This window comes from Solanum verrucosum, unplaced genomic scaffold (genome assembly GCF_900185275.1).
Source record: "Solanum verrucosum unplaced genomic scaffold, falcon-dt-bn FXZP01000022.1, whole genome shotgun sequence".
Lineage (NCBI taxonomy): Eukaryota > Viridiplantae > Streptophyta > Magnoliopsida > Solanales > Solanaceae > Solanum > Solanum verrucosum.
The window spans coordinates 2631463-2657377 of record NW_026020086.1 but is presented as its reverse complement, the minus strand read 5'-3'; the positions used below and the strand labels follow the sequence as shown (position 1 = coordinate 2657377).

General features: G+C 30.6%; 2 protein-coding genes across 5 annotated transcripts; both read right to left on the bottom strand.

Annotated features, from left to right (window-relative positions):
* Positions 1–10254: 10254 nt before the first annotated feature.
* Positions 10255–14065, bottom strand: LOC125824473 (LRR receptor-like serine/threonine-protein kinase EFR). The gene is made up of 2 exons (XM_049503856.1): positions 11299–14065; positions 10255–10775 (listed from the first exon to the last, which is right to left on the bottom strand). Exons 1-2 carry the CDS (start codon positions 13958–13960, stop codon positions 10426–10428), a joined length of 3012 nt encoding a protein of 1003 aa, XP_049359813.1. The 5' UTR covers positions 13961–14065; the 3' UTR covers positions 10255–10425.
* A 2102-nt stretch (positions 14066–16167) lies between these two features.
* LOC125824485 (uncharacterized) lies at positions 16168–25256 on the bottom strand. Of its 4 annotated transcripts, none has more exons than XM_049503868.1 (15): positions 24808–25256; positions 23680–23759; positions 23303–23420; positions 23017–23195; positions 21389–21471; positions 21125–21309; positions 20488–20549; positions 20212–20320; positions 19987–20103; positions 19607–19726; positions 19343–19463; positions 19102–19258; positions 18166–18238; positions 17103–17230; positions 16168–16525 (listed from the first exon to the last, which is right to left on the bottom strand). In XM_049503868.1, exons 1-15 carry the CDS (start codon positions 25034–25036, stop codon positions 16403–16405), a joined length of 1884 nt encoding a protein of 627 aa, XP_049359825.1. In that variant the 5' UTR covers positions 25037–25256; the 3' UTR covers positions 16168–16402. The 4 variants fall into 4 exon arrangements, with proteins under 4 accessions (XP_049359825.1, XP_049359827.1, XP_049359826.1 ...); XM_049503870.1 differs by having other exon boundaries at positions 23303–23464; positions 23680–23764; positions 24808–24960; XM_049503869.1 differs by having other exon boundaries at positions 23680–23764; positions 24808–24960.
* Between the last annotated feature and the right edge of the window lie 659 nt (positions 25257–25915).

The following is a 25915-nucleotide window of genomic DNA, read 5'->3' as shown; positions in this document are numbered from 1 at the left end:
TTTTCTTATTTATCTTTAATTAAAGTTTATATATATTTTCTTAAAAAAGAATTTAAAAAGATGATCATATTTAGTTCCTTTCCTCATCAATGCTATTAATCTCATAATTAGTGTTATTTATATTATTTTCTTAATTACTTTTTTTTCTTTCATTTAATTATTTATTTGAAGAAATTAGTTATTATAACTTTATAAGAATTACACATGTATTTTTACATAATTGATTTGTTATTTTTAAAATTTTTGGATCATTCTTCATCTTAAAGTTTCTATCTATATGTAATAATAAAGCTAAAATAGAAAATGTGGGGTGACACCTTCTTAGCAATAGATACTTATTTATTCTGATCAATGTTTCTGACATTTTTTGTTATTTTTTCCTTAAAATAATTGTTGCCTCGATTTTTAGTTTTAGTTTTATTTTTGTAGCATTTTCTAATTTTAAAAGACTGAAAAATTTATATTGAAAATTTACAAAATATAAAAAATGATTTATTTAACTCCTATCATCATCAAAATTATTATTAATTTGTTTTACTTCTTTTCTTAATCTTCATTTCATCATTAATGTAATTTATATCATTTTCTTAGATATATACATATATATATATATATATATATATATATATATATATATATATATATATATATTTGTGACATTTCTTAGAAGTTAGGATTACTATTTCTATAATTTTTAAAATTTTTGAATTCTTTTGTCATACTAAATACAACATGTTTTATTATAATTACATTTAATATATTAATCAATATGTTGTACGAATGAAAAGAAAATTATCATTTCACAAAAACAAAGGTTAAAATATAATTTATTATGATTAAGGAAAGATAAAATTATTATTCCAATATCCATAAGCATATATAATACATTAAAAATTAATTGAAAAGCTGTAAATGGAAAAGGAATCACCATTTAAGGAATCATTATTTTTAATTTTTTGGATCATTTCTTCATGTAAAAGTTTCTATCCATACGTAACAATAAAGTTAAAATAGAAAATGTAGTGACACCATTCTTACTAATAGATAGTTACTTATTTTTATATATTTTTTTTGACAATTTTGGTTATATTTTCTTTAAAATAATTATTGCCTCGAATTTTTTTTTAAGCTTTATTTTTAATTTTAAAAGATTGGAAATTTTATGTTAAAAATTTTAATAATAGAAAAAATGATTTATTTAACTTTTATCATCATCAATACTACGAATTTTTTTGACGTTTTTTCTTAATCTTCATCTTATCATTAATGTTATTTATATAATTTTGTTTAATCACTTATTTTTTCTTTTTTAACTCTTTTATATATATAAAGTTGGATATGTAAATGATGATGTGACATTTCTTAGAAGTTAAGATTACTATTTATCTAATTTCTCCATTTTTTGAGTTCTTTTGTCATACTAAATACAATATGTTTTATTATAATTACATTCAATATAGTAAACAACATGTTCTAGGAATTAAAACAAAATTATCATTTCAGAAAAATAAATGTTAAATTATAATTTTATTATGATTAAGGAAAAATAAAGATATTATTTCAATATCCCATAACCACATTCAATACATTAGAAATTAATTGGATATAACTGTAAATGGAAAATGAATCACGATTTAAGGAAAATAAATGTTTGCAATACCATAATAATTAAGGAGAGAGTAAGATATTATTTAATAATATATCCTAATTCGGAACTTTTAATCTACTACTCAATTAAAAATAGAATGCATTTAATAACATCAAAAAGTTATTAGTTTAATATTTTTTCTCATTGTACTAATTCAATTCAATGAAACTTAATTTTAAAGATAAAATAACAGCTTCATTTTAATTGTTGTCAATATATTTGAAAAAATTATTGTGAAAAGGCTTTTCTTGCACCTTATTTTAATTTTCATATACTATTATTATTTTTTCTGTCATTTTTCAATGAATTTTATTTCAATTTAAAATTTAATGTTTATTCTTAAAACTCTGACGGTACAAATGAAGGTGGAGTAAAATATAATAAATGATGATTCTTTTACTAAATAAGAAGATATAATGAAATTGAAAGGGTGACGTTTTTTTTTTTTTGTAAATGGATAGGAAATTCTATTAAGGTATCTTTATGTCATTATTCAATATATTTTTAATTTAAATTTCATTTGTTGATGCATTTGTTTAGTACTCCCTCTGTCCCTAATTACTTGTTTACTTTTCCTTTTATAGTTGTCTCTAATTACTTGTCCATTTTGACAAATCAAGAAAGAATATTTTTTTACCTATTATACCCTCAATTAAATGAGCAATTACTTTGAAAATTGCAGAACTTTTCATCTACTTCATAATTAATAGGGGTAAAATGATAAACTGACTATGTCATTAATTGATTTCTTAACAAATGCGTAAATTTAAAAGTGGAGAAGTAATTAGGGACAGAGAGAGTATTATAGTCTTATTTGACATTATGAGATATTTCTTAGATATTTAAGGAGAATGGTAGACCGAAATATATATTATATATTAAAGGATGAACTTCATGCAATGGAAGAATTTGTTATTAGCAAATATATTTTAACTTATTTGATAAAAAAAATATTTTTCCTCATTTAATAGATGTAAAATTTGTGAAGCTTTATTTTTTTTCACAATCTTCATATTATTAAGACAAATAATAATATTACAATTAAACAACAAAGTAAATATAAAATTAAAAAAAATTATTTAATTTAAATGATCGCGCAAAGTGCGGCCAAGTTCTCTAATTTAAAACAAAAAAGTAAAATTTAAATGGGTCTACTATAGAATTCCTAGAAATCCAACTTGAAAAATTATGCTAAAAATGAAAAATAAAAAGTGAAATAAATTTAATTAAGAGTTATCCTTTGTCTGTCCCATTTTATGTGAGACTTTTTATTTTTCGAGAATCAAATAGTTTAAGTTTAACCATAAATTTGCGTATGATATCTTCTTTTTTTAAAATTTTTTTGGACAAATTAGATAAATAGTAATGTTAGCTTCTAAGAAATGTGACATCATCATTTACATATCCAACTTTTATATATATAAAAAAAGAGTTAAAAAAGAAAAAATAAGTGATTTAAGAAAATTATATAAATAACATTAATGATGAGATGAAGATTAAGAAAAAACGTCAAATAAATTAGTTGTATCGATGATGATAAAAGTTAAATAAATCATTTTTTCTATTATTTAAATTTTTAACATAAAATTTCCAATGTTTTAAAATTAAAAATAAATGTTAAAAATTAAAAAAAAAATGGAGGCAATAATTATTTTATTAAAGAAAAATATGTGTAGAAAAAGTAGAAGTAGATGAAGCCAAATGAGTAATAATAATAATTCTAATAAGGACTAATGAGTAATAATAATAATTCTAATAAGGACTAATGAGTAATAATAATAATTGCAATGTTAGTCCTTGGTGTTAGTCCTTCTATTAATGTACAATTGTTTTTGCACATTGTACAACTAATTAATGCATTGAAAAGTTAATGTACAAAATTGTATGCATGTTGTACAAGAGTATTAATGCAATGTTGGTCTTTTCCAACTCTCACTTCTAAATAAGAGTAAAATATATATATATATATAAAAGAAGCACCATCAGATCATCAAATCACAAAACAATAATTAGTTCAAAATAAAATATGGCTAATTATTTCATTGATTACAACTATGGTGATGCTAATTATGATCTCTAATTCAAAGTTAGTATATATATTGTAAATTGGATGAATATTGTTTTAAGGAGTGTATTAGAGGATGCCAAGGTCAAAAACTTATTTAGTTTGTTATAAAGTATGTAATGATGATCTAATGAATTATTGCAATCTTGGTTGTTCAATTCACAAATGTGCAAGTTTAATCAAACGTATACATTCTTTTTTCTAACTTCTTTTAGGGATTTGAATAATTGATTAATGATTTCATGATCTATTACAAATGTTTTTTAATTATATGATGGAGCAGATCTATACAGTAATAAATTGATCTATTCGTAAATGCTTGTAATTTTGTCCCAAACTTGTATATATCTAGGATGGAAGGCAATAATTTTTGTGAGATCGATTTTATGGCCTATTATCAGGGTGGCTCAACGTAATTGGAGGCCCTAAAGCGAAATTTTAATTAGAGGCCTAAAATCTAAATAAACTTCACATGCATTTATTTAAAAATTATTTTTCTTACATTTTTAAATGCAAAGTATTACTTAATATTTATTTTTTATATATAAATGATTTATTTTATTTCTTTTTCAATTATTAGTTTTAAATAAGATTTTATTAATTCAACGTTGAAAAATATTATTTTACTCGGGAAATCATTAAATGAATTGTTAACATAGTTCTACAAGTAATAAGTTGACAAATTTCAAATAAATATAAGAGTTAGAACCATAGCTTTGATGAAGTTGATAATTTGGTTACCCCACATTTTACTATGATTGTTGTAATGCTTGAAAATCTAAGAAGAAATGGAAAAAGAATTTACAATTCAATTTGTTCAACACTTTTCGACTATTAATTGATATTTTTGATCGAATATTACTCTAACTTATCAACAATTTAAAGAAGAGAGTGTAAAAGGAGTTAAAAAGAAAATAATATGGTATTAGTAGACAGAGTGTAAGAAAATAAAGCAATATTTTCTTGATTTCTTCTATTTGAATGGGATTGAAGAGAATAAAATAATAATTTTAAATATATATTTTTTATCATAAATAATCAATATTTTTTCTATAAAAAATTAACACATATTTTATTCTTGGTAAATAATTGACGCCCTCTAAAATTGGGGGCCTAAGGCCAATGCCTTATTAAAGTATACCTAGAGCCGGCCCTGCCTATTATAAATGTTATTTGAGTCATGTGGTGTTTTTCATTTATTCCTGGGGTTGGGAGATCCATTTTATATCGATACATTACAAATGTTTGTTTAGCCCCTTTCGTAGGAGATCGATAAATAAAATATAAGAGATTTTTGTATGGTTATTTTCTTTGCTCTTTTCTTAAATTTTTTATTGATTTGGTGTCTGGTACATTCCAACAGATTCGTTGATCTAAGAAATATGTCAACTATTTAAATACATATCCTAAAATAATCATGTGATGATATGTATTATACCAAAGTAATTGCTTTTCCAAATATATCAACTGTTTTAAATATATATTCTTTAATTTCCACATATATATAAATAATAATAGATTTAATGTCTTATAAATATGTCAACTGTTTAAATATATATCCTTTAATTCTCATATATATGATATATTAGATAATAGCACGGGCCCAATAATATAAATGGTATGTTTTGGGGCTAATAACCGAGTTTTTGAAGCGATTGTTTGCGTGGATAAATGAATAAGTTTTTTTATCACAAACCTGTACTTTCTTTGATGCTACACATACAACATTTTTGAAATATTTTATGTTGTCAATTATCGTGATTTATAGTATTTTTACGATAGATTCACTTCAAGAATCAGTGAAATTTTTTGTATTTTTTTCAAAACATATTTTATCTTGTCAATTATCATGATTTATAGTATTTTTACACAATTTTTAAATAAAAAAAATAAGACAAATAAATTAAAATGGACCCAATATATGTTATTTTTGTTGTCTCAATTTATGTGACACAAATGAAATTTGGAGAGTCATCCAAATTTTCATATTTTTTTTAAAAATGTTTTAAGTTATTAATTATTGTGATTTATAATATTTTTATGTAACTTTCAAATAACGTACATTACTAGTCACTTTGTCCTAATTTATGTGATATGGATAAAATTACAAAATTAACCCTTTTAAAATGTCTTTCAGATATTTTAAGTTGTTAATTATTATTATTTATAATACTTTTTTGGTAATTTTAAAATGTTATTTTTTTTGTCCCAATATGTGTGAGCCTGATAGAATTCTGAGAGTCAACGTATTTTATTATATAGCTTTTAAATATTTTAAATTGGTAATTATTGTAATTTTTAATGCTTTTTAAGTCATTTGTAAATGATAAATGTTGCTTCCTTGATTGGGACTTTTTCATTTGTGACATATTTATATAGATATTTGGTGCCCGTGCTAGCACGGGCCCAATAAATATTATTTTTTTTGTTTTAATTTATGTGATATAAATGGGATTTGAAGATCAGTCGATTTTTTATATGTTTTCTTAAAAATATATTTGAAGTCATTAAATTGTTGTGATTTATAGTATTTTTGCGTTAGTTTTGAATAATATAGGTTACTCATGTTTCAATTCACGTGAATAATCATAAATATTTTCAGTTATCAATTTATTGTGAATTCTAGAATTTTTTACGTTATTTTCAAATAGTACATGTTACTTATTCTATTCCAATTAGTCAACCAAATTTCTTATATGATTTAAAAATATTTTTAATTGATAATTATTGTGATTTATAGCATCTTTTATGTAACTTTTAATAATATATAATTTGTTCAAATTCATATGGCAATGATAAGATTTCAAGAGTCAACGCAATAAAAATTTAAATTTTTAAAAAAGTTGTACATCTAATATATTTTGTAGCTAAAATATACTCTCTTTGTCCACTTGTATTTGTCATGTTGCGCTTTTTGAAAGTCCATTTGACTAATTTTCAAAGTTAAATCAGATTGTATTAATTCGATATTTTAAACAAAAAAATTAAATATGCAAAATCTATACAAAAAGTACTATAAATTGTAATTTTTGCCTCTGAATATGATGAAAAAACACATTGTAAAATATTAGTTAAAATTCTTATAGTTTGACTCTAAAAAGGAAATCATAACAATTAAAAGTGCATAGAGAGAGTAATAAATATGTAATTAAATTTCAAGAAGTTTAAAATAAAATGTTGAAAAAAAGAATTAGATGAACAACATATATTGAAAATTGAAAACATATAAATAATAAATGGGCCCAAATGAGGTCAAACTTTTCAGCTAATAAAGTAGTAGGTAATTAATGGTGTTAAATTGTCCAATAATATAAATTTTAAAGGTACAACCATAAAAGAAGAATGTACAACATTATCTAAGCACATATCATTCAACACTTGTCATGTGCTAAGTAGTAGATATTTCCACTTATTATATATATATATATAGTTATGATTTAAAAATATTTTTAATTGCTAATTATTGTGATTTATAACATCTTTTATGTAACTTTCAATAATATATAATTTGTTCAAATTCATATGACAATTATAAGATTTCAAGAGTCAACGCAATAAAAATTTAATTTTTTTAAAAAGTTGTACATCTAATATATTTTGTAGCTAAAATATACTCTCTCCGTCCACTTGTATTTGTCATGTTGCGCTTTTTAAAAGTCCATTTGACTAATTTTCAAAGTTAAATCATATTGTATTAATTCGATATTTTAAACAAAAAAATTAAATATGCAAAATCTATACAAAAAGTACTATAAATTGTAATTTTTTGCCTATGAATATGATGAAAAAAAACATTGTAAAATATTAGTTAAAATTCTTATAGTTTGACTCTAAAAAGGAAATCATAACAATTAAAAGTGCATAGAGAGAGTAATAAATATGTAATTAAATTTCAAGAAGTTTAAAATAAAATGTTGAAAAAAAGAATTAGATGAACAACATATATTGAAAATTGAAAACATATAAATAATAAATGGGCCCAAATGAGGTCAAACTTTTCAGCTAATAAAGTAGTAGGTAATTAATGGTGTTAAATTGTCCAATAATATAAATTTTAAAGGTACAACCATAAAAGAAGAATGTACAACATTATCTAAGCATATATCATCCAACACTTGTCATTTGCTAAGTAGTAGATATTCCCACTTAATACTTATATAGTTTGACTCTAAAAAGGAAATCATAACAATTAAAAGTGCATAGAGAGAGTAATAAATATGTAATTAAATTTCAAGAAGTTTAAAATAAAAGGTTGAAAAAAAGAATTAGATGGACAACATATATTGAAAATTGAAAACATATAAATAATAAATGGGCCCAAATGAGGTCAAACTTTTCGGCTAATAAAGTAGTAGGTAATTAATGGTGTTAAATTGTCCAATAATATAAATTTTAAAGGTACAACCATAAAAGAAGAATGTTCAACACTATCTAAGCACATATCATCCAACACTTGTCATGTGCTAAGTAGTAGATATTCTCACTTATTATATATAGTAAAGTAAAAAAGTCAATTATTTTAAATACATTTAATTTAATTTCCATATAAGAAGATAGTGGTAATATAATGCAAGATCAACAACAACTATATAAGTCACAAATAATTAATGACTCAAATCTATATATTATAAGGCACCCAAAAACATAAAGTGAGAACAAACAAGTTAACAAAAAAAAAAAATATGGCAAATATTATTTCATTTATGAAATTAATGGTGATGCTCATTTTGATCTCTAATTCACAATTTGTTAATTGTAAATTGGATCAAAAATGTTTTAGGGAATGTAGTGAAGCATGTTTCCAAAATCCTGGGTGTTATATATCATGTGGAAGAGAATGTCAAGTTTCTTCTCTTAATAAAAATGTTTTTTCTCCAATGGATTATTGCAATCTTGGTTGTTCAATTGACAAGTGTGCAAGTTTAATCAAAGGTACATTCTTTTTTTCAATTTTTTTGGAGTTTGAATAGATTTTTATGTTCCGTTACGAATGTTCTTTTAGTTAAGAAGATCGATAAGTAGAATGTATGAGATCTTTATCTGATATTTTTTTAGTTAAGTCGTAACTGATCACAGGAGATCATTTTCTCTTTGGGATTAACGTGTGGCGTGTCATTTCTTTCTCTGATATAGATCTTAAAGAATTTTCAATATTTGGGGAGGTTATGTTTTATGACTAGCTATAAATGTTATTTGGTTATATGATAGGGGCAGATCTATAGTATGGGGTATGGTTCATGTGAGTTCAGTATTTTTTGTTCGAACTCTATATTTATTTTTTTGTTTCTTTTGTATTTAATGGACCCTTTAGACCACAGTCAAAAAAATTCTTTTGAATAAATTAAATTTTTCTATGAGATCTTTATCTGATATTTTTTTAGTTAAGCCGTAACTGATCACAAGAGATCATTTTCTCTTTGGGATTAACGTGTGGCGTGTCATTTCTTTCTCTGATATAGATCTTAAAGAATTTTCAATATTTGGGGAGGTTATGTTTTATGACTAGCTATAAATGTTATTTGGTTATATGATAGGGGCAAATCTATAGTATGGGGTATGGTTCATGTGAGTTCAGTATTTTTTGTTTGAACTCTATATTTATTTTTTTGTTTCTTTTGTATTTAATGGACCTTTTAGACCACGGTCAAAAAAATTCTTTTGAATAAATTAAATTTTTCTATGAGAAACAATAGATCATGGTACGTTGTCTAGAAGGATAACTTTCCAAGTGTTATATTTGCACAATTTATAAGAAAATTGGGACAAAATCTAATTATTGGCCTAAAAATGAAACGTTAGCATAAATCAACCTTTAATTTGATATTATTGTAGAAATTCATCAGCTTCAAGTTTTAGATTTGTCTATAAGTGGATTAATCATTTTCGTTTATTCAAATTGTAATGGATCATATCTTGAAATTATTTTTTATCTTTCTTATTATTACTTTTTTTTCTTTCAAATTCATTAACATATTTATTTTGTACAGATGACAAACAATGGAAAGGTTGCATGAAGGATTGTTTTGGCCATTATTGCAGAATTGGAGCTTAGAAGATAAATTAGAATATTAATTAATTAATGTGATATCATTAATTAATGTTGTGAATGAAAAACTACTCGTAATGTCATCTTTTCTATATAATAGATGTTTTTCTTGAATCTCTATTTAAATTAATTAGAAGATAGTATTTTCTTTCTATATTTGAGTAAAATGCTGATTTCGCTATTCTATTGTTTCAAATCCATAAAATTTAAATCATGAATCCTTTCTAACTAGTGAACCAAAATTAATTCTTTGTTTCCGAGACTCAAAATCAAAGCTTCAGGTTGAGGGAGAGGAATCTCATAGGTACAAAGTAGAAAAGAAAAAAGAAAAAAATCCCCTGAAGGTTCACTTGGTCGAAATAATCTTTTAGGTAACAAATTTATCGACATCAAATTTGTAAAAAGAACTAAAAGTTGGTAAAAGGGAAGGATCAGTCAATATGTTATAACTAGCCAATAAATGGCTAAAATATGATAAATTAACATAACTAGCGATCCGCAGAAAAAGATAGCCGATAAATATATGATATATGTATAATTAGTGTATACAATATACATATATTGAATAACAAGTAGCTAGTAAGTACAAATATTTTTGATCAAGCGATCAGATATGTAACTTTCCCTAAAGAATAACTAAACCATAAACTAAAAATAAATAAAATTTTACTCATAAGATTTTTTCTTCTTTGTTTCCAAGAAGAGGTCCTCTTTAGTTTTACCAAGTCTATTCACTACATCTTTCATATTTACCCTCTCTTCTTGTCTTTCTTTTGTGCATTCCAAAGCCAACTCCATCATACTAAATATGAAAATCTCATTTTCTCCAAATAAAATATTTTCATCAACAACTGTCTTCAAAGAACTTGGAAATGATTCACTGACCCATTGCCTCAAGTTCATGTTTTCATTGAAAAACTCATTTGTTGGTCTGCTTCTTGTCAATATCTCTATTAACATTATACCATAACTATAAGCATCACCACTCGTGGACACTATTCCCTCTGAGCCATATTCTAAAAACACAAAAAGGAAAGGAAATTAATATGTTATAACGAATTAAACATAGCTTCTATACTATCAGTAGATATAAGTTAAATCCAGTTGATTCTGCCCTAATCTATTAAGGGGTGGACTTTTCTTAGTTCAAGTTTTTTCTTTTGAGTGGGTCCCCAATAGCACTTGTAGGATAAGTATAAAAGTGGGTCCGGTCTAATTAAAAAGATAATTCTAACAAAAAAAAAAGAACTAAGCTAGAACTTTTCAAGATTAATAGGAAGCTAGAATCTCGACGATCTATATGGAAGGGCAGTTTAGTTGATACAACCAATAAAGGGGCAAAGAGATGCCCTCTTGCTACAAAGAAAGTGAACGGTCAGCTCAAAAGTTCAAGACTTAGCCTAGCGTTAGTGAAACTAGATTCAGGCATAGTAAGTAGCACCTAAATCAACTTAATTGACCAATATTCTATTTTTCAGAGAGAAGATGACCGAAAATATGCCTTATATTAGGAAGAGTAGTCAGAGAAGAACTGTTTACCTGGTGCAATGTAGCCAATAGTACCCAATGTGTTAGTTTGTGCCATGGAGTTGTTTTCACCTAAAATCTTTGAAATGCCAAAATCACCAACATGTGCCACCAAGTCAGCATCTAATAAAACATTTTGAGGCTTCAAGTCACAATGGACTATAGGTGTATCATAACCATAGTGAAGATATTCCAATGCCATTGCAACATCAAGCATTATGCTAACTCTTTGAAACATGTCTAAGACTTGATGTTCCTTATTATACAACCAACTTTCAAGGCTTCCATTTGGCATATACTCGAGAACGATGGCTCTAACGTATTGATTGGAACATGTAGTGATCACCTTGACAAGATTTCTATGTTTAATGCTTCTCATCACTTCACATTCGGTATCAAACCTCTTGCATCCTTCCTCATTTTGCATATTTAGAACCTTTATCGCGACCATTGTTCCGTTAGCCAATATGCCCTTGTAAACAGAACCAGAACCTCCTGAACCAATCATGTTAGAGCCACTGAAACTATCCGTTGCTTGTTGAAGTTCACGGTATGTGATCAACTGGTGTGTTGTGATTTCTGTTAACTCTTGATCATGGTCTTGAAGTTTTGTTCTTCTTGATCTTCGCTTAATCCATACGAACAGAACAACAAATATGAGGAAAATTGATGCAATCACAGGAATGACAACTACTAGCACATGTTTTCTAGACTTTGATCGTTTCGTAGCACATTGAGAAACTTCTGATATAGGTTTTCCACATAAACCTCTATTTCCAACAAAATATTGAGAAGAAGAGTTTGCAAACACACCACTAGTAGGTATTTCACCTTCTAAATGGTTGTAGGAAAGATTGATTTCTTTAAGGAACTGAAGTTTTTCTAAGGACTTTGGGATGTTTCCTGATAACTCATTTGAAGATAAATCCAAGAACTCCAAACTTAACAAACTGCCAAATGATGAAGGAATTGCACTCCGTAACGAGTTGTTTGAGAGTGAAAGATAACTCAGGCCTATGAGGTCTCCGAATGTACTTGGAATCACACCGGAAAGTTGGTTGCTTGAAAAATCTATACCTTCAATAGATTTCAATTTTCCAATGTCAATAGGAAGTTCCCCTTGTATTGAATTTCGCGTCACGTTTAGAAAAATCAGGCTATCCATTTCCCATAGACTTGAAGGTAGGCTTGAGGTGAACTTATTGAAGCCAAATGAAAGCCTTTGCAGTCTAGTGAGTTTTCCAATGCAACTTGGAATAGCCCCAGAGAGCTCGTTTTCGTGTAGAAATGCATCTCCCAAGTTTACCAAGTCACATATTTCCTCTGGAATTGAACCTTGTAGCTTGTTTTTGCTTAGATAAAGCCTCTGAAGTTGCTTTAGCTCACCAATCTCTGGTGGAATGGTTCCTGTCAATCGGTTACCGTTCAAGACTAGCGATAACATGCTGCTTATATTGCCTACTCCTCTTGGAATTTGTCCATTTATCTGACCATTCTCTATGTTAAACATTTCAATAGTAGACGAAAGATTACTAACCGAATCAGGCAAGACGCCATTCAAGGGGTTGTTAGCCAATATCAGAAACTGCAGCCTCCTACAATCCACCAAAGAGTTCAAGAATCCAAGCTCTTCTTGTCCTAGTTCATTTGTAAGCTGATTACCACCAAGATTCAAGAACTCGAGCTGGCGTAGATTTCCCAAATCACTTGGAACTATGCCTGTGAACAAGTTATAGGACAGCTCTAGCTCAATAAGGTTAGAAGCATTTGTGATATACATTGGGATTTGTCCTTCAAGTTGATTATCTGGCAAGAAAATTCCTTTAAGGTTTGGAAGTTTAAGTCCAAGAGTGGTTGGAATTCGCCCTGAGAGATTGTTATCACTGAAAGCAATGTACTCCAAAGAAGATATATTGAAGATAGATTCTGGTATTACACCAGTAAGATTATTGAAATCAAATCCCAACATCTTCAAGTTTGGTAAATTTCCAAGTTCTTGAGGAATTGTACCACTTATATGGTTGTTCACACAACCAAGAAATTGAAAAGTGGAAATATTACTCAATGAAAGTGGAATTGTACCACTTATTGCATTCTGAGTTATATAAAAACTCTCAAGCCTTGATAAACAACCAATATTTCTCGGAATTTGACCTGTTAAATTGTTGTAAGACAGAACAAGAGTTCTTAGCTTACTGAAGTGACAAAGTCTTGAAGGAATCTCACCGATGATTCGATTATAACTAAGGTCTATAACTTCAAGATTCATCATACCCTTTATTTCATCAACCAAGAATGAACCAGAAAGACTATTGTTAACCAAATACACAGCACGTAACGATGACATGCTGAAGATCAATCCAGGGATTGAACCTGAAAACTGATTATGTGACAAATCTAACTCAACAAGTTGGCTTAGATTCCCAATCTCAGATGGAATTTTACCACTAAATCTATTTCCATCTAACCTCAATCTCTCTAACTTTGTAATGTTACCAACAAAAGGATGAAGAGTTCCTTCTAGTTGATTGTTATGAACATCAATGACTTCCAAAAGAGGCAAATTTCCAAGTTCATAAGGAAGAGTGCCTTGAAAAATGTTGTTACTAAAGTTAAGTATAGTAAGAAAGGATAAGTTAGCTATTGATGGTGAAATTTTGCCTTGAAGATTCATGTTTGGGAGATTTAAAGCTATGACTCTTTGGTTTTTTGGATTACAAGTGATACCAAACCATGAGCAAAATGAAGTATTTGATGTCCAATTCTTGGAAAGGAAAGAAGAGTTATTTGTAATGAGTTGTTTAAATGATAACAAAGTTTCTATGTCTGTTTCATTTGTGGAAGTTGCATGTAGGGAAAAAATTGATTCTTGAAATACTAATAAGATTAGGAAAAGAACATAGCTTTTCTCCATCTTGTCAAGGATTTTTTTTCTCAAGAAATTCGTGATTTGAACCAGATTGACCAACTTCTCAAATGATTTAACGAAATCACTTGGGCATAAAGATCTACTCTTCGAATTATAAGCTAACAGACAAAAATAAGAAGATGCTATTATTAAAGGAGACTAGAAAGTACTTATTTCAATATGTATAATAATCAAGCTATTTATAAACAATTTGTAATACTTGCTATGTTCTTTTGTCGTCTTTTTTTCCAATGGGAATTAAGAAAATGTTGTGAGATGTTCATGTTTGACCAAAGATTACTCCTCCGTTCTAATTTATATGAGTTAGTTTAATTTGACATGGAGTTAAAGAAAAAAAAAACTTTTGAAATTTATGATCTAAAATGAATTATCGATATTTGTATGACTATAAATCATTTTATTAAGGGTAAAATGATCATTTTAAAGCTAAATTGTTGTTAAATATAGAAATATGTCATTTTTTAAACTAGAAAGTACAAGAAGATGCTATTGTTAAAGGAGACTAGAAAGTACTTATTTAAGTATGTGTAATAATCAAGCTATTTATAAACAATTTGTAGTACTTGCTATGTTCTTTTGTCATCTTTTTTCCAATGGGAATTTAAAAAATGTTGTGAGATGTTCATGTTTGACCAAAGATTACTCCCTCCGTTCTAATTTATAGGATTTAGTTTGACTTGATACGGAGTTTAAGAAAAAAAAGATTTTTGAAATTTATGGTCTAAAATGAATTATCGATATTCGTGTGACTATAAATCATTTTATTAAGGGTAAAATGATCATTTTAAAGCTAAATTGTTGTTAAATATAGAAATATGTCATTTTTTTAACTGACCAAAAATGAAAGTAAATCATATAAATTGGAACAGAGGAAGTATAACTTTGAAGTAGATACCGCCAAAGGATGTGGTGGGAAGAATAGGATTCCTCTACCCTTAATCAAAGATCTCGATTTTGAGCTTTAGGTATGGAAAACAAATCTTGGTAGAGTGTTTTCCTTTGCGTGAATTTGAATTAGTTGGATCCTAATGTGAATACCAGATACCGAATGAAAAACCGAAAAAGAAATTGACTTTATAGTAGATAGGAACTTGATTATTAATGATTTCAAATAATGAGAAAGGTTTAAAATCCTATTAAAGTGTGAACCTTAATCAGTCAAAATCAAGGAAACCAGCAAATATGACAAAATTCAAGATGGTCTAAATGTCAATAGTACTGTACTGAGTGTACTCTTTACACGTTATAAGTTCCAATTTTTTACTAAGTGTGTAGAATACTAATTTTTTTCTAATCAATATTAGAGAAAAAAAATTATTTTTGCAGTCAGTCTAATTTATTTTTTTAAGGTAATTTGATATACTTATGATGGATAAATATCTGAAATTATCTTTAACAAAGCAAGTGACTTTGTGATCATATGAGAAATCAACTCTGAACGTTGAACTCATTAGAAAAATGAGAACGCGATAATATATAATATAGTTAATAAATGGCTCAAATTGGATGAAGAATAGTCTTCCTAATTTTATGCATTACTTGGTAAAGGGAAAAAATACACCTAACTTCCAACCAACAAGATATTGACATTAGTGTCGACAAAACAAAATAAAGACATCAAATGTTATTAATAAGTCAAAGGATTCGTAGATCGATTTGATGTAAACAACTGAATACTAATATTGATGATTTAAATTTCACCAAGAATATTTAACTTTGATTTAATAAAGCGCGAATTTCTCATTTGTGTTATATGTATGTATTATATACACACATTTATATGTATAATGTTATACAAGCAGAAGGAATGGACACATTTAAGAATGAATACTTTAGTGTTAATCTTTCTTGCGAGTTTCCAATTTTGTTATGTAATATTCGGTTAACTTTGAATTCTGAAATCATTTCGAAATGAGTTTAAGTTATATACACCGTTGACATAAAACATAAAGAATTTTTCATATGACATGAACAAGTCAAACAAAATTCAACTGTACATGTGATAATAGTTGAATAGGTGAACATTTTCAAATGACTTCTTATACACTACATAATGTGGTTCAAAGAAATGCAGGAGGAAGAGGAGGGGGACTGGGAACTGGTATCGCGTTTTCCTTCGTTCCTGGATGACATGGTTTGTAGTAATCCGTATACCAAAAGGCGCGACAACAATGAAGGAAAAAAACTTCATGACAGAGCCTCGGCCATAAGTGAGCGATGCTTCTGTTGCTGTTCATAAAGGTCGCGGAAGATGCTGTATTTGGCATCGTGGTACTTCTTCACTTTCACGTCTTGAGACGGATGAACAACCTGCCATCAACCGCATGAGAAACATAAGAACAATATGGCACAATGAACCTTAACAGGAAAGACATTTTTCAAGTAGCAGCCAAGTTTAGTTCCAAGGTGGAGATGAAAGATAAAATTACTAGAATCTGGTGTATGGCACCAAGAAGGGTGGCGGTGGAGGAGAGAAGACGGGGTGTCTTTCCATTAGGTCGTCAGGAAGAAGCAAACACAAGAATGAAGACAGCCTCTCTAAGCAAGTAACATGAAAGTGCAGTAAAAGACTCCGCGGAACATTTAATCTGTTGTCCCAACGAGATCTAAACACAAGGAATTTTATTATCTGTGATTTCTGCATCAGGGTGTGGATGGTATAGTTCCTAAAAGAGACAAGTTTACCCAAATCGACCAACCACGGAGAGGTAAAGTCGGAGCCAATGGAATTTTAAAAGTTAAAAATGCAAAAGCATGAGCAAATTGCAAGAGAGAGAGAGAATGGACAATAAACAAATGAATGTTTTAAAGTTCAGGAAGGCAACAGCTATGTCATAAAAGATTGTTCTTTCAGTGAGAAAAGTAGATAGTGTAAACAGTCGCACACCTGACCAGCTGCATTCATTGCCTTCATGGCATCACGAACAGTATGATATTTCTTTGACGCAACAGCACCAAGAATAGCAGACCCCAATAGCACAGATTCATTTTCGCGAGGGAGAATGATAGGGTAACCTGCACAAGACATAATACAGCTTGGAATTGATTAATATATCCAAACACGGAGAAATCTAGGATTATTCAGTACCAATGTTGAAGGCTTCACAGAGATACTGAAAGATAATAAATTGAAATCTATAATACACCCTTTCCAGCAATTGGAAAGCTCGAGGGAAAGTTTAGGATTCATTACCATCCATAGAAGTCTATCACTTCCTAACTTGTTGTTTCAGGTTATTTCCTTCTATTTCACCGTTTACTGTTCTAGGGGAGTTAACCAAGTTGTTGTAGTATACTGGTGAGTATTCCCGCCCATCACGATGGTGACCGACTGACCGAGGTTCGACCACCGGCAACAAAGAGTTTTTATTTTGCCGACCCAACTTGCTTGGAACTGAGGTGTAGTCGTTGTACTGTTCTAGAGGAAACCCAGCAAGGATATTATGCAAGTTTTGATTTTTTGCATTGGTATCAACAACGAGGATGCTAAGCAAGCTTTGTCTACTTTTGCCGGCATCAACAAGGACGGTTGGACAATGAATTTTACAAGTATAGCTAAACAAATACCCAAAAGTTCGATTTGTGAAAGATGCTCTTCTAGACCTAAATGCCAGTTAGCAGCTCCTGAACCACTGGGTAACGCAATAACGTTTTAGCTTTGGTTTTAATTTGCTTCAACTGACTAACTGATTCAGAATGTTGCGTGAGACACAATCTACTAACTAATCTATTTCTTTCAAATGCCCCACTAGAAACATATCATAATTTCATTTTATAATACCTTGGGAGCTAATGAAACTATTTTAATAAATTTTAGTTCTCTCATTAATCTTTTGCAATATATTTATGCAGAGAGAGTAAATGCATTACATTTTCATCCACTTCATGTATATCACATAACTCATTGATAAATAGCATAAAATGGGAACGAGGGAGAGAGAGAGAGAGACCAATAATATCCGCATGCTCTTGAACAAATAGGCAATTCTTTGCAAGTCCACCACAGGCAAGTAGTGTGTCAATCTGGACATAAAGAAACAATACAAGGAAGAAGATGATCATTTCAATCAATCCGGTAATTATTGGTTCAGGTATCAAAATGGAAGGCATGTACACGTCATGTTAAAAGCTCTCAGCATAAGAAAAGCAATAAAGAGAAGATCAAAGTGATGTTAGTAGTTGAGTGTTGTCTCACTTTCCACTGGGATAGGCTTGGTGGTAGTTTGGAGCACCATATCTGCATCTACTTTCTTAGTATTAGTATTATTCTAGTAGTTTCTTGTTCTTCAATTCCTGTTAGTATTATTTGTTGTTTCTTGTACTTTGGTTATCATATTATTTATCTGTGAAATGCTATGTAATGTTTTCTTACTATTTGCCATGGCTTCTTCACTTTCGATTTTATGCATCCAAAACTGCTTTGGAATGCTTTCCCTTCTTTATTTTCTTTCTTTTCCTTATCTTTATTTGAGCAGAGGATCTATCGAAACAACCTCTTTACCTTCCCAAGGTAGGGGTAAGGTCTGTGTACACACTGCCCTCCCCAGACCTCATTCATGAATTTACACTGGGTTTTTTTGTTTTTTGTTGTTGTAGAAGATCAAAGTGATCAATAAGAAACGTTGAGACACACAAACACTGCATTATCTAGGTTCTTTCTCAGACACATCCTAACCTCCCACCACTGTTACCAAAAAGCTTACATCATCTTTGCTTTGAATGACTGAGTTTCAACATTCAAAGTCTATTCAAAGATGCATATGCTAGCCAGAAAAGGTCATACAAGTCAACATTAAGGAGAGCTCAAGCATACCAAACTTTACAGGTTTAAAAACTCTTCACTAAACTAACTAAATACAAGTAGTATCAGGAAATGAGTCCCTCACCTTGTGTCCATTAGCATTGCAATGCTCTACTATATGGCGGGTTCCATATGCAATGCCTTGTACTGTGGCAAGGTAAAGAAGTGCCAGCTGCTTTTCACTAGTGTCAAGTGTTAAACCAGAAATCATACCTTTTGACTTTGGATCTGCAATAGGGGACCTGAAAGAAATTTTGCATGTAATTTATTACAGATAGTAGGCAATCAAGGTAAAAAAACAAATTAACCATCCTACAGTACTATACCTGTTGCCATGAAAATCAGGGAGAATATGCATATCATTAGTCAATGCAGCTATAAATGGTGACCCCTCATCTTGCTTCATTGATTCCAGTATCTCATTCAACAAGTCAAATATTGAGATTCCTAGCAAAAGATACAAACTTTTAACTTTTAAGCAGGAGACCACCACAAAAGGAGAGCAAAAAGCAAATTGCATGGGAGTCAAGAAAACTTTGACAAGGAGCACCAGACATATTTACATAAATGCCACATCAAGGTCATCTTACTTCGAGATGCAGCACGATTTGCAAGATGAGGAGATGCAACATGATTCTCAATTATATGGTCTAGCAATGAACCAGTAGCACTCTGTCCTCCTTCAGTAAGCCAGTACTCGGGCACCATTGCTGAAAATATTGCAAAGAGCAAAATGATGGAGCATCATTTGCTTGTAACAAAAGCAATAGCATTTGCAGCTAAAAAATGGGAACCCTCCAAGATTAATGTTTCAACTAAATGCAGAACCTAATATCTAACCATAAGCATTTCTTTTACAGCTTTTCAGCATTACAATGTCAGTTTGACTATGCATATCCCGAGAGACATTTACATCATTTGAACAAAAATGGTTTGAAAGAACAACTGTACATTGCAAGTGGAAGTGTACCTGACCAGAAAGGTCCCCAGACTCCAGGTATGAATAATTTTGTCCGGGATACAGCCATGTGGCATGTGGAAGTACCACATACAAGCACCATACGCCTACTTATAGCATCCTCATCAACTTTCAAACATGCAGGAACAATCCGTCAATAAGTAAATATAGTCAATAATATAAGCAAAGATATTTTGAGCATTCAACATATCCAGAAGAGTACTCAATAATAACAACCTATAGATTCAGAATCTGATGCAAGCACACTTTCCATTACACCAACACCACCAGCATGAGCATCTATCAGAGCAGTACCTACTGGTGTCCCTGCCATCAAACCCAATTCCTGAAACAGAAAGCAGCACCTTAGTAAAGTAACATTATAGCATGAAGAAAGTAAGGTGACTTATAACCGTCAAAATCACAAATGCTTGCATCATTGGGAATGATTGTGTGCTTCTTTTCACTTTTGCTAATAGTCAAGATGCAATGTGATTTTTATAAATACTTCACCTTTGCAGCATGTGGTGTTAAACCTGAACCCAATGCATGACCGGGGAATGCTACACTTCGCCCTGCACATGTTTATTATAAAATCATGAATAAGATAACTAAGCAGTTCTTCAGACTAAAAGATATTCCACTATACGAACAACACAATAAATATTGACCCTTTGCGACAATGTGCCTAAACAGTTCAAAAGATACTTTTTTTAAGTTGGCAGGTTTTATAAATTTCAATCCATAGATAAATTAGAAAACAATACAAAACAAAAAGAAATACACGAAAATGGAACAAAAAAAGAAAATAAATAGGTAGCTAAGCAGATCTACCACTGTTTCCCAGGACACGGATCAGTAAATGCTGATGGCAACCTAACATGAAAAATGCACAAATTTGTGATTTTTCCTCTTCTTTTATGGTGAGAGAAGACCAATCCCCAAACTAATCCCTAATATATGAGAGGTGACTGTATCTGCTTTCTGAGACTCATTGCTCAACTTTCAAAGACTCTTTCAACAGCCGCACATTGTAGCATGACTTCAAATAAGATGACGAATAGAGATTGACAAGTTTGCAACAAAGTCAGTTCCCTGAAATTTTTTCAAATCATACATTTTAGCAATTTAAGTGAAGCTTCAAAAATACCTATCTTAGCATGATGCCCATCAACAAGATCACCTAAGCCAATCTCCTCCCAGAATCCATCATCCCATCCACAAGATTCCATAGCACAGGAATCTTTCTCATTTATCTGCTGCATGTGCGCATGGCCTAGATATGTCCATTTGCATACAGTGGTGCATAAACTCCTCGTGTCATCTCCTGTTGCTCTAATAAGTTAACAGAATAGATGGCATCACCTCTTCCTGTTAAAACTTCAAGAGTTAAAGTTCAGGAGCTATTTCTTACTTGTATGTTAACCAATCACTTAGATCCATCCACCTAAATACCATCGACCAGGATTCTTGGAGATTTTCCTTCACCCACAAGAGCTGTAAAAAGCAATTTTGTATTAACAAGAAGTAGATAGAGCATATCAAGATGTGATGATCAAGGAAGTAATTAAGTAGAAATTTCAAATTTTCCTTTTCGACTTCCTACAGTAGAAAGAAAAGAAGCGTAAAGATGTCAAGAGCAAGCACACAAACAACACATACTTATTCAACTTGCTTCATCAAAAAAAATATCACATACTTATTTGACTATCAGATTCAGCAGGAAAGTACAGGTGATATCGCTGATATTTATTCATTACTAGGTAAGAAGGTATGCATGTCATCATCCCCAATAACATCACTCTTTCCATACGGTTCCAAAAGTATCCTTCAGGAGCACACAAAAGCAAGTGAATGTTAAGAATTCAACATTGAAAAGCAAATTTCTGACAACCTAACCTCTAAGTCAGTCTCTTTACAGGACAGAACTTATTCTATTGCTTACTTACTTCTATACTCCTGCACCCTTTTTCTTGGGTAGTGGCAGGAGAGAAGGTAGATGTGGAACGGGGCATAAAAGCTACACACTGAACAAGTGCTGCCCAGATCACCTCATGCCAAGCAACTACCAAGATAAAAGGGGTCATCCACATGAAAACTTCCACAAATTCACCCAACCATCAAAAGTGGAAGCATATAACTACTCTTTCAATGTACCTTACACTATTTAGACAGATTTCACAGGCTTCTAGCCGAAATAAGTATCTTTTGGCATTCAATTGTGTGATAAATTTCACCTTTGTGGCAAGACAGCCGAGACTAACAAGCATTTAGCTCTACATTATGAAGTAATATGGAACATCTTTCAGCATATCAGATGGATATTGCCAAAAAGTTCCTTATAATTGTTGAAATGTTGGAACAGGGGAGGAAGTCTTCCGAGACAAAAAGCAGATGGAAGATGGTACCAGGTTGCATTTGGTGGACTGTTTGGAGGGAAAGAAATCTGAGATGCTTTTTAGGAAAGGATGCTTTTAAAATTTTGGACTGACTTAACTCTAAATTTTAACATATGCCTTGATACTCAAGTGGTAAAACTTAAGTTTGATAATTTTGAACAACACTGGGATAATGAACAATCACCGAGCCTGAACCAGAACTAGCCAGGAGAATTACCAACGGGGAAAAGGCCCCAACAAATGGAGCAGTCACTGAAAAACTCACAATCCCACTGGAACGGTCCAGCAGAGACTAGAATATAAAACTAAGAAACAGAGTGAAAATTCTAGCCAGGTGAATGGTGTGAATTAGAATATATCAAAATTGTAGAGGCTCTGATTCTATGTGAAGACAAGAGAAGAGATTCTTGGGATGCATAGATGACTCCATTAAGTAGTATGAGAGGTGTGAAATACCCCGTCACTTAATATCTCTTCAGTGTGGCACTAACTAATATTTGACTAACTTACCATTAACATTCTAGTAGAAATGTTGCCATAAGGGGTCAGCTAAACTAACCAATACATACTTTAAAAATAAAAAATCGCATTTAGGTAAAAGATCCAAGACATAAGCAGCAGTCCTTCCTACTAGTGTATGTACCTTTGGTGGCTCCATCTCGGGGGATACACCTCCACCACAATACTGTAGTACAGGTGAATTAGAGGCGTTGATCCTCTCAGCTTGTTTTACAGCTCTATGGTCCATCCACACTATGATGTTTCTTCTAGTATCACCACTCCATGAAACCGTGACAGGTTCACCCTCAGAATCAACAGCAACTGCATAGAGGAATCAATTCATCCATGTTATTTACTACCGTAATTCAGTATGTATACCTCAATCAACACGCCGGACTGATGAACTGCAGAAGTTAGTGAGTATATACCAAGAGAACAAGTAGCAGCGAACCCCAGTCCCTTAACTTCTTCCTTGGAAACACTGCCGAGGTCACATGCCGTTTTTACAGCAGTGCAGATCGCTAACCAAATATCAGTTGAAGATTGCTGAATTCGACAAACCACACAAATGAAATCAGAAGCACAAAGAACTGAAAAGGAAGAAATCAAGCACTACTTCAGCAAAACAGAGTATGGTTTTCTCATTGCTACCTTTTAAAAGCATATTACTATCAAGTAAACATATTGTAACGTGACACAACCAACAAAAGTTGACCAAAAGAGATTGAGAGAAATCAATCATATAGACAAACAACAAAAGGCAAGAACAAGGAATGTCCATTTAAAAATAGTTACAACATCTGACCTCAACACAGTCACCGTCTTTCCATATCTGTATTGGACTACTAGCAGAACCTAGAAGCTTCCCGTCCTCATTAAAGAGACCTGCACTAGATTGTGATCTTAACATTAGTTACATATGACCACTCAGTGCTGAAAATAGTAACAGAAGCTTAACATTTGAGAAGTGATATCATCGAGTCAACATAAAAAAAGAGAAACATAACCAACATCAAACCCCCAGGGAAAAAAACCAATTTCACAATTAATTCATACCAACAAGCACCATATTCATAATACTGCAAGATTTCACTCAAAAACAAAACTCACCAAGCACCACATTCATGAGACAGCAAGAATTCATTCAAAAACAAGCACTTCCAGTTCCAACATCCACACCATTAAGTCAACATCAACGCAAAAAAGCCATGATTTTTTCACCATAACCAACCTCAAAACTTCAGGTAAAAATCAACTTTACACTTAATTCGAACAAGCACCATATTCACAATACTGCAACCATTCAAAAGCCAAGTTTTTTCGACATAAACAACCTCAAAACCCCATTAAAAAACCAACTTTACAGTTAATTCAAACAAGCACCATAATAACAATACTGCAAGCATTCAAAAGACGTGATTTTTTCACCATAACCAACCTCAAAACTCCAGGAAAAGAACAACTTTACACTAAATTCTAACAAGCACCATATTCAAAATACTGCAACCATTCAAAAGCCATGATTTTTTCACCATAAGCAACCTCAAAACCTCATTAAAAAAACAATTTTATAGTTAATTCAAACAAGCACCATAATCACAATACAGCAAGCATTCAAAAGACCAACCTCAACTTTTTCACAACACCAACCTCAAACCCCCATAAAAGAATCAATTTCACAATTAATGCACACCAACAAGCACCATATTCACAATACTGCAAGAATTCATTCAACCCCCACCCCCACAAGCACCACTTGCACGAGCACTGCCAGTACCAACATCCACACCATTAAGTCAACATCAACACAAAAAAGCCATATTTTTTTAACCATAACCAATCTCAAAACCCCATTAAAAAAACCAACTTTACAATTAATTCATACCAACAAACACCAAACTCACAATACTCAATCAAAAGAGAAAAATCCCACCTGCTCGAGCACTGCCAGTACCAACATCCACACCAAGAAACACTGAACGAAGCTGCCTAGGAAGGATATTAGTTGTCATTTCCACAGCAAAAGAGTTAGAAATTGGAAAAGAATTAAAACGGTAATAGCTATGGCGCTGGTTTTGATGTGTAGAGTCAAGAAGTGGGGTTGTATCTGTCATGGATTTTCTTGAATCCAATTTTTTATCCTTTTTTTCTTTAAAATCCATTTTGTCCTTTTCCTCTTTCTTTTTTTTTCTTCTCTTTTTTCTTAATTTTGTACTGTCAGTATGATTATATGTATTCTGGATTTGATTTATCAAGATCTGGAAAAAAAAAATTGTGAAGAAGAAGAAGATGATGAGAATCTAAATTTGATTTCTCAAATATTATTAATTGTTTTTCTTTTTTTTTTTGTTTATGGTTAATACAGTATCATTATTTGTTTGTGTTTTTGTGCTTGTCTTGATTTATCATGATAAATATAATAGTGAATATTCACATTTTCAATTTTTTGCGGAACTAATTAGTCTATTAAAAAGTTGAATTAGTCACTTTTATACGAACTTTCACGTGGATGAAATTGGTGGAATGGTCACAATTAGGGATGGAATTGCAAGTGTTTATGGATTGAACGAGATTCAAGATGGGAAAATAATTGAATTTGCCCGAAACCATGAATAAAAGGGTATGGATGCCGCCGCCTAGAGTATAAGGTTAGTAGGTAATAGAGCGGTGTTGTTGCTTTTCAAGTGTGTAGGCTTGTTGGTGTTGGTGTTGTACTATTCGTATTATGCTTGCTTATATTATCTATCATCGTTTGTTGTTTCACGTGTTTCAGTTATTGCACTATCGTATTGGGTTGTTCTTGTTTGTTTGTAGGTTAGTTGTTAAGGCACAATAATCAACTAACCTTCTATCCTAATTCGCGATTTTCATACTTCTATCTAAGATCATGTACATAAGATTTAAAATGTGTCAATACTTCTTTCTATATAATAAATTTTCTCAATTCATTTTTAATTGATCTCTACCTCACATGACATCCGCTATAAATTGCCAACTCTCACACCTTCTCACTAAGACATCTATCATTTCTCCTTTTCCTA

Bases quoted from the DNA above. Each gene is read 5' to 3' on its own strand.
- LOC125824473 (XM_049503856.1), bottom strand. From the start codon at position 13,960: ATGAATCTTCAAGGCAAAATTTCACCATCAATAGCTAACTTATCCTTT. The intron at 10,776-11,298 runs GTAAACAGTTCT...TTGTGTTTTTAG, and splicing joins TATTGGCTACATTGCACCAG to AATATGGCTCAGAGGGAATA.
- LOC125824485 (XM_049503868.1), bottom strand. From the start codon at position 25,036: ATGGATTTTAAAGAAAAAAAGGATAAAAAATTGGATTCAAGAAAATCC. The intron at 23,196-23,302 runs GTATATACTCAC...TCCTCTATGCAG, and splicing joins CGCTGCTACTTGTTCTCTTG to TTGCTGTTGATTCTGAGGGT. The intron at 20,321-20,487 runs GTGAAGTATTTA...TTTCTGTTTCAG, and splicing joins TAACACCACATGCTGCAAAG to GAATTGGGTTTGATGGCAGG.